Source organism: Pteropus alecto, unplaced genomic scaffold, assembly GCF_000325575.1.
Source record: "Pteropus alecto unplaced genomic scaffold, ASM32557v1 scaffold204, whole genome shotgun sequence".
In the NCBI taxonomy this organism is placed as follows: Eukaryota; Metazoa; Chordata; class Mammalia; order Chiroptera; family Pteropodidae; genus Pteropus; species Pteropus alecto.
The window spans coordinates 1,730,124-1,749,756 of NW_006435766.1; the positions used below are offsets into that span (position 1 = coordinate 1,730,124).

At 31.8% G+C, this 19,633-nt stretch overlaps 1 protein-coding gene across 6 annotated transcripts in view; it reads right to left on the reverse strand.

Annotated features, from left to right (window-relative positions):
- The window catches only part of CUL2 (cullin 2), a 93,834-nt gene that overhangs the window by 32,384 nt on the left and 41,817 nt on the right, over window positions 1-19,633 (reverse strand). For all 6 annotated transcript variants that reach the window (XM_025046408.1, XM_025046407.1, XM_025046406.1 and 3 more), the window contains 3 exons: window positions 17,788-17,893; window positions 14,108-14,190; window positions 77-173 (listed from right to left, as the gene is read on the reverse strand). In XM_025046408.1, the coding sequence (XP_024902176.1) occupies window positions 77-173; window positions 14,108-14,190; window positions 17,788-17,893 (286 nt within the window). The remainder of the gene's footprint in view (window positions 1-76; window positions 174-14,107; window positions 14,191-17,787; window positions 17,894-19,633) is intronic.

Sequence of the window (19,633 nt, forward strand, 5' to 3'; positions counted from 1 at the left end):
ATATTGAAAAAATTAAAACAAGTAATTTAAGAAATTAAATATATGATTATTCAAGTTTTTAAAGGAGGCTTTTTACCTTTAAGGGGAATTTTTTCTTATACTGTTCAACATGAACAAAGGAGTTAATAACCCCGTGGATTACTTTCTGGTTTGGGTCTTCTCCACCACGATCACTAAAACAAGGTATAACACAAAATGTTCTTGAGAACACAAATTATCTATGAAAATATATCAAAGTATGCCAAAATATGACTGCTTATTCTATTGTTCTAATCAAGTTATAAAGCATTTTAAAGGTCCATGCATGCATGATGCTTAAAATAATTTTTTCATATCACAGCTGAATTAATATTTGATATTTAATATACACATCAGATGTCATTTCAATAAATAAAAGTAAAGCCTTGATTGAAAAATCAAACATACCCTATTGATACTAAGATGATACTTTTAGAGTACATATGAGCCCACCAGTTCAAGACTTTAATACTGATGGTTAAGAATATTTTAATTTCACTTGCCACAAACTCTATTATTAGAGGATTCGGTCTGAGAATTCAGTCTCTGAACCATTATAAGCATGCCTATAGTAGTAATTTGACAGTATGCATTCCTCAGAGGTAATAGTCTATATAACATATCAGTCACCAAAATAACTAATAGCTATGTTTTCTCTGTAAGAGAGCTACTAGAGCTGCTGAGTTCCTTTCCATTCAAGCACAAAGGTATTTCTCTATTTAGAAATTCGGTGAGATATGTTTCAGTATTTCTATATTCCTTTATTGTTGCAAAGGTATCTAAAATCATCTCATTATTCGTGTGACATTTGATAAGTTCCTACTTAGTCAAGGCATTACTGTAATACAAGTCTTAATCATGATTTTTAAAATGTTGGTGAATAACAGCCTTTCTAATTATAGAAATAGAAAAATGAAATAGAAATTTATTACAAAGCCACAGTAAAACAGTCTGGCCCTAAGCTGGGAGTTTCTGACTCCAGCACTAATGATCAATTCAAACCATTATATAGTCAGAGGTTTACCTTTCTACTGGCAATCTTCCAGCTCACTTTAAAATTTTTTTTTTAATTAATAATTATTTTACAAAGAGAACAACAGAAAATATATTACCATCATTCCCTAGTAAAAACTTTTTGTTCTTTATAGTAGGATATAAAGACTTTCTAACATTTAAGAAAAATATCGAGGCAATTACCTTTATAAATTAGTGTCCCTCCCTGCCTCTGCATCTCTCTAATCCTCTTTCATTCTTCCTTTAATTATCTGGATAGTCTGGGAAAAGGTTTTTTGTACATGAATTAATATGGCTACAGTAATTCTGTGAGTCATAGATCTTAGATACAAAGCCTATGTTTTGATATTATTAATAAGAACAATGAGTTCATATAAGGTCACATAACGAGCTCGTTTCCTCTGTTCACCTTCTTTAGTTGCCTCTTAACCCCAAATTAAATCTGGTGAAATAATGATCTAAACTATCTTATCTATTTGAAACAGAACACTTTTTTTTTCTTTTTAACTTCGCAGAGAACCAAATGAAAATCAGCTAAGAATTAGAAAAATCTAAATATTTGGAAAATCAGGTTACCTAAAATTCTTTTCATGACCAAATCCTATTGTCCCTGTTCAGCACCGGGAAAATTTCCACTCCTGCTATTCTCAGCATGCTTGACATTTGATTCTGATCCCAAAAGGCCCAGATAAGCTGGATTCAGGTAAGGTACTGCCTAGAAAAAACATTGATATTCCTAGTGCTTAATAACTAAGTTGTCCTCCCTACAAGAACAATATCTAAACTCAGAAATTCTTAGGCATAATTATTCAGTCTTATAGATCACCATACATTTTTACAACTGCATAAAAAGTACTATATACAATCATTATAAATATACTGCATTTCTATTAGGCTAACAGATAATGAAAATAAACTGAAATGATGCTAAGTTAGCAACATACAAAAGCACTGACTAAACTGCTCATCTGAATACACTGCTCTCATCTAAGAACAGTGGTCCTAAGAGATGAGCCTTAAAAAAAGAATACAAGAAATTTTTAGAAATATGACATTATTTGATATTAACAGGACTGTGTGGAAAATGCCCATAACAACCAGAACGAAATTCCCAAGAGAATAAAACAACTCATTTGGGGTAAATGGGGACTAACAGGAAAGTTCAGGCCTTAAGACCAGGATTTTGGAGTCAGACTACCTGGGTCTGAATCCTGGCTGCATTAACATATCGCTTTGGGTGGCTGCTTAACTTCTTATCACAAAAAGAGTTCCTGTTCTGTAAAGTGGGCATAATAAAAGTCCCTACCTCACAAAGATGTAGTAAAGATTAAGTACAATTCAAGAAAGCACATAGCACATAGTACCTAGTACATGAGTAAATAATCAATAAACATTAGCTAATACTTTACCACCAATAGGAGCAAAATGGAAGCATTTGCATTCTATTAGAGAAGAAAATAAAGCTAAGAGACCAAAAAAGTACTGATTGTGATTTTTAAAACAAGGCTTTAAAGCCAACTAACTGAGCATTTAACTCAAGACAGGTTTGTGAGTGTCATTAAAACTTACACTACAATTCTCAAAGGTCCTGATTCTGATATATGACAATGGGTAAATTGATCTCTAAGTGAAAACTTCATTTACCCCTATATTTAAAATGAGAATAGAGTTCCAGCAAACTAAATGCAGCCTCCTGCTTCCATATACACCTGAGAAATGACGGGACGAATGCTTTTTAATACTCCATTGTTGGCAGTAGCCCTTGGACTTGTAGAAAGTGAAAAAAGATGCAAAGAAGATGTTATAGTATAGACCAATAAAACTACTAACCAAAACAAACAGGGAAAAAATTGCTACCAGGACAGGATGGGAAAACAGGTAAGAAGTGGCATACAGCGAAAGCTGGACACAACACAAAGGTGGACAAAACCAGCTAGGTCATCAAGAGAACAAAGCAGCCTCTGGAGCAAGGCAACAAGAACAGCTCTGTGTGAGTCCCGCTGGAACAGTAAATGTGGTACCCACGAAAAGGTGAGGAAGGACAACCTCTACCCAGATGACTGCTGCAACACTCACCTGAGAGCACTATCTGGGCTCCCTGACTGCCATCTCAGAAAGGCACTAGGAAATCTAGAAAATGTTTTACCCATAGATTGGCAAGATTTGATAATACCAAGCACTGGCGAGTGGAAGAGAAACAGGTCTTCTCAGACTCTGCTTGTGGAAGGACAGGTACTTCAGAAGGCAAACTAGCAAAATTCTGAATGCACGTAACTCTATGACTCCAAACAAACGGCAGCAATAGAAGCAAGAGTTGTATTAGTAGAAAAACTAGAAACAACCTAATATACAACACTAGGAGAAGCATTTAGTAAAATGAGGTAGAACCATACCAAATAGTATATAAGTTTAAAAAGAATGAGGTACACCTCTATGTATTAACATAGAAAAATTACCAAGATATATAATTGAATAAAAAAACCCATTAATAAGTTTAAACATCATTTATGATTTTTAAGTTAGAAAAAATATCATATAAAAAAACCAATATTCTGTATTATATTTATTTCTGTATGTAGACATAAAAATTCGTAAGTAAAAGTTTGGAAAGACAGTTAATCAAATGATAACAGGGATTACCTCTGTGGAGAAGAAGACCGAGGTAAGGATCTTGAAAATTTTTCAAGAATGTATTTATGTATCATTTGTATATTTAAGTTTTTCATTGAGTAGCTGATTATCAGGTCCCAGGAAGAAAATGTACAAGATAAGTTTGGAACTTCCTGACACTAGATAGCAAGAAAGCTATCAAGGGTGACTAGGGTCATCTCGAAAAGGCTCTGGCACCAACTAAGCAAAAACAGGCAATTTAAATTTTAATAAAGAAAATAAATAGAAATAAAGCAAACACATAAAAGTTCATCATGATATACTGAAAAGAAAGCTAATTGGTCATACTCAGAGGATGATGACAAACCAACACATCATCCTGACAAGTGGATAAAGAAAAAGAAAGAAACAAGCAGTTATTTTGCCTTTTCTATGAACCTTATCATTGGGTAACCAAATAATGGATAAGGGTAAGCATGTCTTCCTAAAATTATTCCAGGTAAAAAATGAAAATAAAATGACAGAATTAAAGTGACACAGTTTTACAAACCTCAATAAACAAAAAGATATCAGTATTTAGCATTAGTGGCAGCTTACATCAAAAAGAGTAAAAAAAACCCAGACATTATGAAAGAACAAAACATCTATACCTTTGCCAGAAGGAATCAACCAGAGTCTGAATAAGCCCTTAGAACTGTCAATTTGCAACAAAATACAGAAGACAACAGAATCTACTTAAATATGTGTCTCATGCATACAATCAGTAAAATCCAGATGATGGGAAAGTCTAAAGATCAAATGGCCAAGATTCATCAACAAATAAATGACAAAGGAAAAAAAAAAATGAAAGGGAAACCTGCTGATTAAAAGATTTAAAAGACATATAAAATATTTTTAGAATGGACAAGACTAAACTATAGAGTCTAGGAATGCACATGGGGGTGATAAAACCATACAGAAACAGAAAAAAGGGATTACCCTAAAAGTCAGGACAGCAGTAACTTTTTGGAGAAAGAGAAAGTATGAGACACACATAAAGGGTTTCAGGAGTGGCTGGCATAGTTCTACTTCTTGCCTTGCGCATTAGTAACAAGAGTATTCACCTAACAATAACTCATTAAGCTGTACAATTGTGTTGTATGGTTTTCTGTATCTATATTTCATTTTATACTAAAAAAGTTAAATCAATCACACACACACACACACACACACACACACTCTCTCTCTCTCTCTCTCTCTCTCTCTCTCTCTCTCTCTCTCTCTCTCAAATTCCAAAAAGTCCAAAAGAAGACTGGTATAACAATATTAATATGCAACAGAATAAGGAAAAAGAGTACAAGACAAATAAAGTTACCACATAACAATAAAAATAATTAACCATGAAGATAATAATAACTTAATATTTATTCAACTAACAACAGGGGCTCAAATGTATAAAACAAAAACTAACAATTCCAAGAAAGAAAATCAATAAATCTAAAAGTAATCTAAGAAATTTCAAAACACATTTCTCAGAAACTGAGAGATACAAAAGAATAAAGACTACTAAACTAGATTTTACTTTTATCCAAGATTATATTTTTCCCCAATGAAATCTCTAATGCCTTAACAATAAAGAAATAGAATAACAAACACACAGACATGTCAGAGAAAACACAAATCAGCCATAGCAGCCGATGTTGCAGATTGTTCCAAACTCTAAAGGAAGAATTTCATTTTCATTTTAATTTTTATTCATAGTACTTGACACTAGTAAGTTAACTGCAGAATTACTGGATAAAAGAAAAGCAACTTTGAATCCATTTAGCATTTAAAAAGTCAGTGTTTTCAAAAATATCCTTACATCTAAGCAATTCCTTTTACCTGCATTTTAAAATGTATTTTCTTCTCCTGTTATAATTTCATATATCTATTTATAGTTTTAAAAACTAAAGTTCTTGCAGAAAATGTACAATAACCACTGTGATTTATGTTTACAATTATTTGTTTGGTTATGTTTACCTTTGTATGTATCACCAAAAATATTAAAATTCTTATAACATACTGACCCATGGAGTTACAATATTTTATTTATTCAAATGATTAACAATTTTAAGTTGTTACCACATTGAACGTCCCAGCTGGCAATTCTACTATATTTTACTATGTTTATAGTATATTTTTAATAACACAAAAGATAGTGAAGTTATATGAAGAGAATTACTTTTATCTTTCCTAGTAAAGTAAAAACACTGAAAAATATGCAGATATACAACATATGGGTTACATCACTTGCTTTTTTCTTCTCTATTTAACAGAAGCACCTTTACTTTTGAATCATCAATTAAATGTGTGTACAGATTTCATGATGCCATGAAAAAAATTTAACAGTTGTTTCACAGACTCTCTTCAAAAAAAAAATCTACAACCTACATTCCACTTTTAAATCTAGTACTTCATTGAAACAGTTTTCTCAAAATGCAGGAAAATGAGATTATCTGATAGTATTTATAAACCTCGAGAAAAGCCACCTTTACAGAATACACTTAGGCAAAAGGGGTCTGGTCCCAGTTTGTATCTTAAAAGCAGATGAAGCAAAGTCTTTAAACCAAGAGCTCTTCCTTTTCTCCCTTTGCATCACTTTACATTGCTGTCTTGTTATTCTGTGCCCTTTTAGACCTTCTTGTCTTTCATGTAGAGATTCCACACAATTCTACTCATTCCATACAATTCCAACTTTTTCCAAAAGTCATGAAATCCTGAATACAGTTTACTGAGTGTTTCAGCATTCTTGATCTGTAAGAATTTTCACTCAATGGAACATGTTGATTTCACACATACACAAATCCTTCATTTGTCTGACACGTAACTTCACTTTGTTAAAGGTTGAGATAGCCTTCAATTTTCTAAAACCTTCAAAGGTTAACACAGGATTGGGGAATCTTTATGATCTAGATTTTTCTTACAATAAGAAAATGAAGGACAATTCTATATGTAATTATGTGCAACAACTCCTACAGCTGTAGGTGGTTGTATAGCTTAAAATATATACCTTCATATAACCAACATTACATTAAGTACTCATTTTTCTCAGAAGGTATCAACCAAATTAATTCATCTACTGACAAGTCTAAGACTACACAGGTGAAAGGAGAAAATACATTGCTTTGGTTAAAAAAAAAAGACTAACTACAAAATTAACTGAGGTAAGGATTATTTAACAACCCAAATTGTAGGAAAAGAGCTATCTCATTCACATCACATAACCACCTGTGTGACAGAAGCATTTCAGCTAAAAAGTATGTACTTAAAAAGAATCACAGGGCTCAAAAAGTGTAAACTGATACTGGAACAATTTTAAAGTAACAGTATTGAATAAATGTTGAATATCCAAATGCAAACAATGTGCTAAATATTTAGTGTATTTAAGAACTAGAAAAGATACATGTCGGCTCTTTTAGCAACTCTTGCCTATAATGAAAAAAAACCTCTCAGACTACATTAAATAATTTTAGCAATAAGAGAGACCCACCTGAGCAGGAATAAAACCAGCTCTATCTATCGAGAATTGTTAGCACGTAACAGTCTCTCCTCTGTATATATAATCTTCTCTCCACTTCCTCTAATCATTTTCATCTACTTTTCCCAGTGCTCTAGGCAAGTTATCAGTCTCTCATCACAATATTACTACATAATATTATGCTTTATTGTCACCCCATTATGGTATTTTTAAAATTTAAATCTAAGTAGACTTCACATAAAACCATATACTAGAAAATAGAAATTCAGAGCTGAAGGGGGCCTCCAAAGGTCAGCACCTGATCCAATCTCCCTATTTTACAGCTAAGGAATCCAATAAAGTAATGGACTCAGGCAACCTACTATGTTAAGAGGATGAGAATCCCCTGATTTCCAATCTATCTGTTATTCATACAAATGATTTAAAGGCTGTTGCTTAAAATTTTAAAAGAGGCAGGAGTCATGAATCAAGACCTAAAGAATCAAGAAAGAATAAAAATCTCATGAAGGCTGAGAATCATTTTTCTGAATACATCTATGAATACTGTTTCGAAAGTCTGCAATCAGTCCTGGGAAAGTAAAATAGCATAATACCTAATGGTTAGAAGAAAACACTCCTCAAGTAGGGAGATCGTTTTATAAACTATATAAATGTCTAATCAATGTACTGTATACTTGAAACTAATGAAATAAAATTTAAAAAAACTTGCTCTTACCCAAAGACCTAATAAACACATTGCAGATTTGAAGAAAAGTAGATATAAGTTAATTGCGCCCATTAGCAACTGTCAAAAGGTTGAGTTGACAAGTTTTACATAAGAACCTGTTTTCAATACTCTTATTTAGTAACTTGATTTACTACAGGGACAGAATCCTTTTAGCATCAAGTGAAAAATAGTTGGCAGCCATATCACAGAAGTATGTAAAGACATTACCTGAGTAATAAATTACTCCACTCTGGTATTTGAAAAACTTGTAATTTTCAATCAATTTTAACTTCATTTTGTTTTTTAATCCTAACTGCTCTCTTAAAATTAAATTTCATTACTTGGAGTAGGAAATACAGGCAGTTTTTCAACTACTGTTTCTTACTGTTATTCTTAAATGTTTATAAAAACTATAATGGAGCTCTAATACAACCCTACAATGTGCCTAGTAAATTATTAATTTCTTTATTTTTTTTAACTGAGATTACCACCTAGAAAAGTTTTTTAAAAAACATAAGGAACTCTATTCACGGTAAAAGAAAGGTACAGTCTCACCGTAGAAACCTTGTCTCAACCTCCTAATCATACACTAATTCTTTAACTCTATAAATGAATGTGAGATTACAGCAAAAAGAATAACTTGATTAAAGATTTTAAAGTCTTTCTTTCCCCAACAATTCTGCACCCATTCTAGCTCAATCAAAAAACACTCTTGTCTTCCATAACAAGAAAAAAAAATAAGAGTGGAATAATAAAAAAGAAAAGAAAGATACAATAGAGAAGATCAATCAAGACCAAAGTTGTTTCTTTAAAAAATCCAACAAAAAAAACACCAACTTCTTAAAAAAAAAAAAGTAACAAGAAAAGGAAGATGCAAATAAGCAAAATTAAGAACGAAGACATTATTCCAGATGGGGATTAAAAACAAAATACATTAACCCAGTAATCAATGTTAATATCACAAGTAAAAAAGTCATGTTGATATCTTTTAGTCCCAGAAATTATGATGAGGGCACATTATTTTATGGCATTCTTCCCCAAAATCCATTTTCTGAGTCTAAGCATGAGAAAACATCAGACAAACCTAAACTGAGAGACATTCTACAAAATACTTGGCCACTGCTCTTTTTAAAAAGTGTTAAGGTCACTAAGGACAAGAAAGAACTTAAAAATTCTCAGAGTAGAGAAGACAAGAGAGACATGACAGCTAAATGCAATGTGGAGACTTGGATTGGATCTTGGGACAGAATAAGGACATCAGCCAAAAAACACAAAATGCAAATAGTCTGTAGTTCAGTTAACAATACTGTTCACAAATATCCCATGGGTTGTAAGATGGTGACAGTAGGGATATAGGGTAAAAGGTGTACAGGAACTTTCTGTGCTAGCTCTGCAATTCTTCTGTAAATCTAAAATTACTTCAAATAAAAAGTTTTCTGAAGACTGACAACAGCAACTTTTCAACAATTTTGAGAAGATAATTCACAAATGACTTAAGAAGAGGAAATACAAAAATTAGACTAGTTTTAAGACTATTGAAAAAACTACAGCAGTGTTAAAAATCTTATTTAAAAAAATCTTACAAAGAAGCCCTAAACCCAGATGGTTTTGCAGGGAATTTTACTAAACACTCAAGAAATTGATCATCCAAATTTCATACAAACTCTTTTATTCAAAAGAAAAAGAGGAAATACCCCATAATACGCCCTACAAGGATGAGCCTGATATCAAACCCAAAGACACTGTGAGAAAGAATAACAGGCCCACTCCAATCATGAATATAGATGCAAAATAATAAATCAAATACCAGCAAATGTAACGATGTATAAAAATAATAATAGACCAAAATCAACCTGGGTTTATCCCAGTTATATAAGGATAATTTTATATTAGAAAACCCATAAATGTAATTCATATTGACAGAATAGAAAAAAACATATAATCATTCAATAGAAATATAAAAGTGATTTTATAAAATTCAACACCAATTCCAAATAATTTCAGCATTCTGATAAAAGTACCTATTAAAAATTTAGAGAAATCATCATCTTAAATGGGGCAATGTTATACATGTAACCTTTAAAATCAAGAGTAAAACAAAGATGCTCGTTATCCATCACTTCCCTTCAGCATTGTTTTGGAGGTCCTAGCCAATGATGTGTGTATGCATGCAGACACGTGTGCACATGTGCATACATACACAGGAAAGGAGGAAACAAAACTATCATTTTTTTACAGATTATGATAGCTTGATAGAAAACACAAAAATATGTGGAAATTATTAGAAATAATAGAATTTAACAAGGTGGCTGAATATAAAATTTATATACAAGTCAGTTATATTTCTATATTCTAGCAGAAAACAAAACAGGTGATTATATAGAACAAATTTTTTGTAATAATATCAAAGAATACCAAATATCTCAAAATAAATCTAACAAAAAGACTGCTGGACCTTTACAGATGAAGTTACAAAAGCTTATTAGAAGATATTAAAGAAGGAATAATAGACAAGACATACTATGTTCATGGATAGGAAGATTTAATATGGTTAAGATGTAAATTCTCTCCAAACTGACTTATAAATTCAATTCCATTTCAATCCAACACGAAAAAAAATTTTAAGACAACTTATAATCACCTCTTAAAAAGGTGATTAGAAGATGTACATGCAAAAAAGGCAAAAGAGCAGCAAAAACACTGGCTTATATAGTGCAAACTTGACTTACCAGACACCAAGACTTATTAAGCTATAATAATAAACACAGTGAAGTACTGGCACAAACAGGTAGACTAACAAATGGAACAGAAGTGAGCCATAGCCACACTTGTAGAAAACTTTGGTATCTATTTGATGTCAAAACAGTGGGGAAGGTAGGAAGAGTTAAAAATATGGAGCTGCTGAAGTCACAAAATTTTTTTCCATTTGTCATTTAACTCTTGTTGTTTATGAGGTTTATATGGAAACAGAAAGAAGATGCTTAAATCATGACTGTCTTGCTGTTGAGTTCATTTCAAAATGAATAAAAACTTTACCAAGTATTTTTAAATAAGGAGGCGTCACGGCTCCATCATCTTCCTAAAGGAATATAAAGACTCCCCCCCAAAAATGAAAACCACTGTACTTAAATAAATATTAAAATACAACCAAACTATTATCAGTAGTTACTTATGAGGAGAGAAAAGGAAGTCTTAGGTAAAAGGAAAAGTCCCATTTTATGCACTATTTAAACTTTTAACAACTATTTTTTAATTGTGAAATAATTACAAACTCACAGTAAGTTGCAAAAATAATGTAAAGCAGTCCTGTATACCCTCCACCCAGCTTTCTCCAGTGGCATCATCCCATATAACTATGACACAATATTAAAATAAGGAAATTAACATTGGTAAAATCTATAGATCATACTCAGATTTCACCAGTTTTTATATACAATCATTTGTGTACGTTTGTGTGTGTGTGGTTCTATGCAGTTTTATCACATCCAGATTCATGTTAACGCCAATATATTCAAGATATAAAACTACGTTATTACTGGCTCATGCCAATCATTAATCTATTAACTTTTAAGAACTAACTTTTAAGAACATGTTTTCAAGTATTCTTAATATTTATATAGTAAAATGACCCAAAGGGATCTTTTAACAATAAAAGCTTTATAGAAGCTTTATAGAAGTGAAGAGAAAATTATTTAGCATAGAACAGTACTTCATAAATGGTAGTGTGGACTGGATGTATAAATATTTGGGGAGCTTTGTAAAAATAGACATTTCTACTCTCCCTGGAGTATGCTTCAGTGGATATAGGTGAGGATCCAGATATATAGGCTTTCGAAAAGCCCCCCAAACATGTGTACATGTATGTATCTGTGCATATTTTAAATCCTTAATAGTGATTTCCTGTAAATAACAGAACTGAAGGTATTGGGGGGAAACTAAAAGGTTTTTTATTTTTCTCTTTTAACCTTCTATACATTTTCAATTTTCTATAATTAGCAAAATATATTACTTTTATTTTTTTTTTTATGGAAAGATACACTTTTAAACATTCCCTGCATAAGCTTGAATTTCAGAGGCCAGATTTGAGAAACCACTAGTACACAGTAATGTTCTTTACACATTTTTAGAGATTACCTAGGAACCCAGGGATAAATATGGGGAAAGGAAATCCTAATAGAAATCAAATTTGCAATACTCTCTGCTAGATCTGAAAAGATTTTATTCGGTAAGTGTGGTAGAGCTCTTTCCACAAAGAAGTTGTAAGTACAATTATAAAATATTTCCTTGTTAGTAGCAGTAGCATGAGATACTACAAACTATTTTTAAGAATACATAACATATGGGTAAGACCACAGACTTATAAGGACCAAAATGATTTAAGTTCTAATTCTCATTCTGCCAAGTACTAGTTATGTCACATGAGTAACTTGATTACACTCTCAAGCCTCATTTTCTCCATTTGTAAAATAAGCCTATGATAATATTCTGCATCATATGCTGTTATAAGGATCAGATAAGATTACAAATAGGGAGTATCTACCACAGTCACTCCTCCATGTAACGAAAGTTATGATATCTAGCTATCTTAGCTCAGATGACAGTAAACAGATGTTAAAGCAATGCAGCGGAAAGACCCACACTAGAAGTTTAAAGACATAGAGTCTCTTTCCTTAGCTATATCAAGTTCCATAAATCATTTCTTCCTTATTGATGTTCAATTTACTTACTTATAAATAAAATTTGCTGTACCTCCTTAAGATCAAATAAAGAAATATGTGTGAAAACGCTAGAACACTCAAAGTATTATGAAACTAAAATGTATTCATCATTAAGCTGAAGTACTAGAGCTAGGAGTGGAAGAAATATTCTGTGGACTAAAAAGATAGACATAATGGATTTAGAGTTAGAAAAACCCAGATTTGAATCCTTGGAATTAAGAAGACAGGGGTAGGAGTCAGGTCAGCCTTGTTAGAGTACCAGCACTGACTTCTTTATTTGTAAAATGGTAAGTAGTACCAATCTCTCAGGGTTGTGAGGATTAAATAAGATAATGCATGTAAAGCTCTCAGAACGCTGCTTGGCACGTAGTTCCCATATTTAGTTTTTATTATTATTAAGCCTTAGTTTCTTTAGCTGGAAAATGTGGGATAATGCCTACCTAACAGACATGAAAAATATCAATCAGTAAAGCGTGTCAAACAATACTTTAATGGAAGCTGATTATAACAACAAAACTAAAACAATTTGGCCTATATCTTTGACCACATATCTGTCATTTCCAGAATTAATATACTATAGTTCTATTATTTTTCTTATACAGTTAGATTTTAATTTTTCATCAAATTCATTTTTAACAAGCTAACAATCACACTTGTTACTAATTGCTACCATTTACTTTATATTTGGTATTAACATTAAATATTAAAATATTCTCTTATCCTCTTTCGTGGCTTTTCTTTTTTTTAACCCCTTATCTCCTACTAGGAGCTCCATAGTAAAGACAATGCTTTGCCTTTTTTCCTCACAGAAAAATCTCCATATTTGGGTCTTCTTAAAGAAAGCAGATTCAGATGGAGTGGTCACTATCACACTGCAATTCACTGCTCTCGGTAATCCCTTTAACATCAGTTCCAGAAACCTGAAATTTACTGTACACATATCTGCATGACTGACTTTTAGTACTCTTGATTCCCCAAAGCCGATTTAGTGCTTTTGATTCTCCAGTATTTAGTAAGAATCTTTTAGGCCAGAGCTAACCCAAGGATATTCTATTCTGGACTCCACAGGAAAGTACGCTCAAACTCTGTCCCAAACTCTGTTCACACAGCTCTTAAGTAGTCAACCACTGTAAGCCATGAGTAGAGTAGGAAGACATTTTCCCAAAAATTTACCTCACAATAGGCAAGTTAATGATTTAATATTGGGGCTAAGAATTAACTACCTAACTAGAATAATCTGCTTTCTAGAATAGGTTATCTTCATCAGGATTTAAACTAAGAGAATATGTTCAAACAACTAGCACTGCCTGGAAGGTCCAAGAGCTTTCAGTACTCAAAAACAAGTCATTTCCTTCAGTGACTTATTTATTAAGTGTGTTTAGGCTATAAATAAAGACCAAAGTCCTGCCAAAAATAATTATAAAACAAATTTTAAATATTGTTATTAAGATGGAAAATGAAACTCATTATAGTAAAATAAGGCCAAGTCCACTCAACAGCCAAGCAAATTAGAATTGATTCAAGGTAAATGTTGCAACTCACTTTTTGATTTCTCGGAGCAGCATTCGGATAAGGATGGTCTGAAGTGGTTCAACCATCAATTTCCTCCACATATCCAATGCTAGCTGCCAGGAAAAAATAAAAATCATTAAGGCTGAATTACTCAGTATTTGATTTGAACATTTGTTTAAGACATTTTAAAAAATACCCATCGAAAGACATATTTATAACTATTATTTTGAAATTCAAATGAAAATTGAATAAACATAAGGAAAATTAATTTCTAATTTAAAATGTCAGTAACCATCATATCTGACTTGTACAAAAACAGAATTAAGGTTTTCTGTTTAGTTGATTTTTATAAAACTTTATTTGATTATTAAATGTCCAGTATTATGGAGCGGCTATAGGTGCCGAGACTGTAACATGAACAAAGGAGTTATGTTGAATAAAACAGATGTAATTGGCTATCAGTTGATTTTTAAATTATAAAGCCTTTCATACAAACATAAAAGGGTAAGCCAATTTAAACAATAATGAAATAAAACACCCCGTATTCTCTACCTTATTTAGGAAATACAACCTCACAGTCGCCTCTGTTCTAAATGTCCTCCTTTTCCCTCAGAGGTTTTTGCTATCCTGAATTTTTGTTAAATCATTCCCTTATAATTCTACCAAATGTTTAAGTATCCCCGTATGATATTTTTGAAGTTGGCCATTTCTGACCTTGATAACACAATCACATTGTATACTTTTCAATATATGATTTTAAAAATTTTAACTGCTATTAAAATCCATCAAAATGGAAAGATATAACTATTGTTTTGTATGAACATTACTATATAGCATCTTACTGTATAAATACATCATGATTTGTTTTTCCTTCCTACTGCTGATGACGTTTGTGATTCCAGATATTTGCTACCAAGAAAAAGGCTAATTCATGTATACATATAGATATCTATATCTATATCTATTATCTATATCTACATCTATATCTATATCTATCTCCTGGTAAACATGAGTATGAAATTCCCTGACATACACCTATGAGTAGAGATGCTGGGCTATAGGGTTAGGCATACATTCAGCTTTATTAAATAAAGCCAAATAGTTTTCCAATTTACACTCACACAAGCAATGGATGAGAGCTCCTATTAAATGACCTTAAGTGGTACTGCCAGGCATTAGTTAAATTTTGCCAATCTGTTGGATATAAAATGGCATTTTCTTGAATAAAACTGGGTATCTTTATATAATTTTATGGTGCATCTCAGTTTTTTTTCCTGTAAAATTCATCTCTTTTGCCCATTATTCTGTTAATGTTTGTCTTGTTCTTAATGAAATCAAGAAGTCCTTTATATATTGTAGAAAAGAATTCCTTGACAGTTGTATATATTTTAGTCTGTCATAGTTTGTGACTTTTGAGTTTCTTTACAGTGTTTTTTTTTTAGTAAAAATATATTAATTTTTAACATACTCAAATTTATCAACTTTTTCCTTTATCATTTATATATTTTGTCTTTTAAGAACTCCTTCCCTACCCTAAATATGGATATGTGTGCGCCTACATTGCCTTCCAAAAGTTTTCAAGTTTTGCCTTTTAACATTTAAGGCTTTAAACTCCAATACATTTTTCCCATATAGAGTACAAATTATTCCAGTATCAAAACCTACTTGTTCCTCTGTTTCCAACTGAACTATATCCACATGGGCGTATCCACATGGGCATAAGTCTGTTTTTAGCCTCTCTATTCTGTTTTCCTGGGGTAACTCTATTCTGATTCATTGGTAATTCCATTTCAAATAAGAAAAAGCATCTGTCTTCTTACAAGGAACATCCTTCAAGTTTGCCTTCTTTTTTTTCTTTTTAAATAACATGAACAGGGGAAAAAAAGAAGGCAATTATAAGAAAGTGGGATCTTATGGCTGTGATCTTACAAACTGGTAAGGCCCTTTGAAAAGTAAGTTGGCAGAGCAATCAAAATTCAGGATGTACTTTGACCCGGAAAATCAACTTCCAGATACCCCACTCTATGAAAATTTCTCCTCGCATACAGAGAGATAAATACATAAATGTAACTCCATGAGTGTAAGATTTTTGTTTACTTTGTTCACGACTGTATTCCCAGAATATAGAACAGAGCCTGGCAACCAAAGAGGTTCAAAAAATATTTAATAAATGAACAATAATGTTCGCTGTAGTGAGAAAAATGCAAAATAACAAAAAACTGAAAACTAAGGAGAATAGTTTAATAATTATTGTTAATATCCCTAACATAGAATATTAAGTTCTTACAAAAATAAACTTAATGAAAAGAACTCCTAGACACATCAACAAACAAAAAGCAAGAAATACAAGTTAGAAGATTTTAAATATGATATGACCCCATTAATGTTTAAAAAAATAAAATCAAAGCCATTATGTATGAATGTATGTATATTTATATACAAATGAACAGGTAAAATTCGGGAAAGATATAAACCAATTGTTTATAGTGATTTCTTCTGGGAGCAAGCTTGATGGCGTTGGTGATAAGGGACAATATTCACTTACAATCCTACTAACTAAAGCAATCACTGTTAAGATTTTGGTATTTCCCACTGATCTGTTTCTCTATGGCCTTTTTCTCCCCTACAGTTTTATTCCTATTACATATATAATGTTGAGCCCAGTTTTCTTCTTTGTTAAAGTTTCTATAAACTCTTTTCTACTACTAATTTATTCATTTGCCTACCTTTATTAACAAAATCCTACTGGATATATTCTATGTATGATTTTTATTGTTGGCTATTAGAAATTTAAATTGTTCACTCATTAGTCATCCTTATTAACAATGCCTGCAAGGAATACATTTAAACTTTTTTCCACCATACTTATTATTTTCACAGTACAGATTACTAGACCTGGTTACCTAGTTAATAGGTATTGAACATTTTAAAGTTTACTGAAAGGCACTGAAAAAATTTCTTTCTAAAAGGAGTATTCTAATTTTAATTTCTACTAATGCTTCATCTTAGCTGTTTATTTCCTTCATCAACACTTATCACAATTTAACATTAATTTATTTACTTATTTGGCATCTGCTTCTCCATGAGGACAGGGACTTTATGTCTGTTCACCACTGTTTCCTCAGTGTCTGGCTACTCAATAAATATGTATTACATGAATAAACAAACATCATACTAGAGTTATTTCTTTCACAATCAGTATATGTACTATATAATTTTCCACATTTAAGTTTACACTGTACCTCAAGAATTTAAGTGAATTAAATGAACTTCACACTTTGTTTTACTCTGAATTTCATTACTTTTTAGTTAAAATAATTTGTTATATCCATAAATTTGTCTTTACTCTCTTTTAGGCTCTCTTTTAAGTCCATGTCCTTTGCACTCTTTAACTAAAAGAGTCTAAACATTTTCTAAATACTTTTTATGAGCTTTGTCACACAGCATAACTATTAACCTTCTATCATTCTTTCATCTGTTGTTAATTTAATTATTAGAATAATATCCATCACATCTTTTCTGTTCTCATTTCTCCGAACAATTCTTAGGAAATCGTTACAGTATTTTACTTACTTAACCTTTAAGATGTTTAAAATCTTAACAATTATGAGACAGTCAACTCAGTGTCCTTAAAAAAAGGACAGTGAATCACATTACCTAAATAAATAAAAATATTTTTATGTTTGCCAGTAATTTAAAGAATTTCCTACCTCTCCTATTTCCATAAGTGGTTCATTCATATCTACACCACCATAGCCATACTGAAGGTCAGCTTCTGTCAATTTATTCTTTTTAATAAATTGGGTGTTGAGATACCTGAAAAACAAATGTAAATCACTGAACACTATGTCAACATTAACAGGAAAACAAATAACTTGCAACTTTAGAACAATAATGTTAGGGTTATAAATCAACTACTGAATAGTTCAGTAATATATCCCCAAAATTTGTAGAAATTAAAAATACAATAAAAGATTAAAATTATCAGCCCAACACTCTGTGCAAGGCCCTAATAGAGAAAGAATATAACCTCTAGAGAAGCGGAAAAAAACCTATTACCCCAGTTTCATTTGAAAAAATCTCAAGGGTTCTGCTATAAAAATTCCAGTACTGTTACAGCCCGACAGCTCCTATCCAAGATTCAGGTCTCCTACAGTTGCATTTAAACAAATGAACATTCCCAGATTCTTCTTGATAAATCAAGATAAGTTCATTTTGCAAAGTATTAAACAGAAAACGGTTAAAATATCAAAATCAGGTCAGTTCTCTAATTTATATTTCTTAACCAGGAAAAAACGTAACTTTCCATTTTTAAACAAACAAAAAAAAATCACAATCAGTAGGTTAAAAAAATGGAATTGATTATTACAGACAGTAAGAATTATGGGAAAAAATGACAGATTTAAGATCACTTTATTTACCAGAGGAAAACAGCTTTATAAAGAAAATGTTTCAATATATTCTAAGACTAATAACTGTGATGAACTCTTAAGAATTACTGAGATGAATACTGAGTTCTAAATTTAAATAATATGTGTAGAAAGAGCCTGTAATATTCAAGTACTCAATTTTTACCATCCCAGATTTCACTATAATGCCTTTAATGCTCACCACCTAAAATTATTCACTTAAAAGGTTCTGCCAATGTGTAAATAGCTATTAACAATACAATTATTTAGGCAACAACTACAAAATGTCATATCAAAATACGTGCTTTCTGATGTTCACTGCATCAAAATGAAAGGTCCACTTAATATTTACAAACTGAAACTGAAAGTAACGACAACAAGAATTTCAACTAAATAATTCCACCAACAAGTCTAAGAGATGAAAAATATAATTCCTGGAATTAACTCCAAAGCAGCAAATGCACAACCATTTACACAAGTTCCACTCCCACATTCAAGACTCTAGACTCCAAGGCTTACAACCTGGGTCCTCCACTGACACTTAGCCTCCTCTGCCCATAGGCTACGAAGTCATATTATTATTTTTTCTTCAAAATGTCAATTAACCTTTCCTTCTATTCTAACTGTAACTCTAATAATTTCATGCTGGGTTTCCAGCCATGCCTTTCAGCTAAGGAAAGGAGAATACGATTAAGAGACAGAAGAAAAAGCTAGAGAGAGAACGGCTTCCTCACTTGAAATAGAACATGTGGGATAGGGCCTGAAATGCCCTATACCAGATATTTGGCCTCTGTCATTCAAGGTCCAGTTCAAATACACCTCTCTCAAGCCTCACCTGACCCCAATGCAAATTAACATTAACTTCCCACTCTGAGTGAATAACTATCTAATACGTGGACTTTTATTTTTTTTTTCCCACAGTACTTGCTTCTATGTGAAATAATCCCATTCTGTTATGTGTTTACGTCTCCTCTCTAGAATAGAAAGTCTACAAGCAAGGACTTTGTCTTGCATCCAGAACAGTGGCAGGCAGATATGAAGTCTTCAAAAACTACTTTTTTGATGAATTACTGAATAAATAAATAGGTAACATTCCAGACAACAGGGATAACAACACAAACTTGGAAAAGCAGCCTGGAGCCAGGTC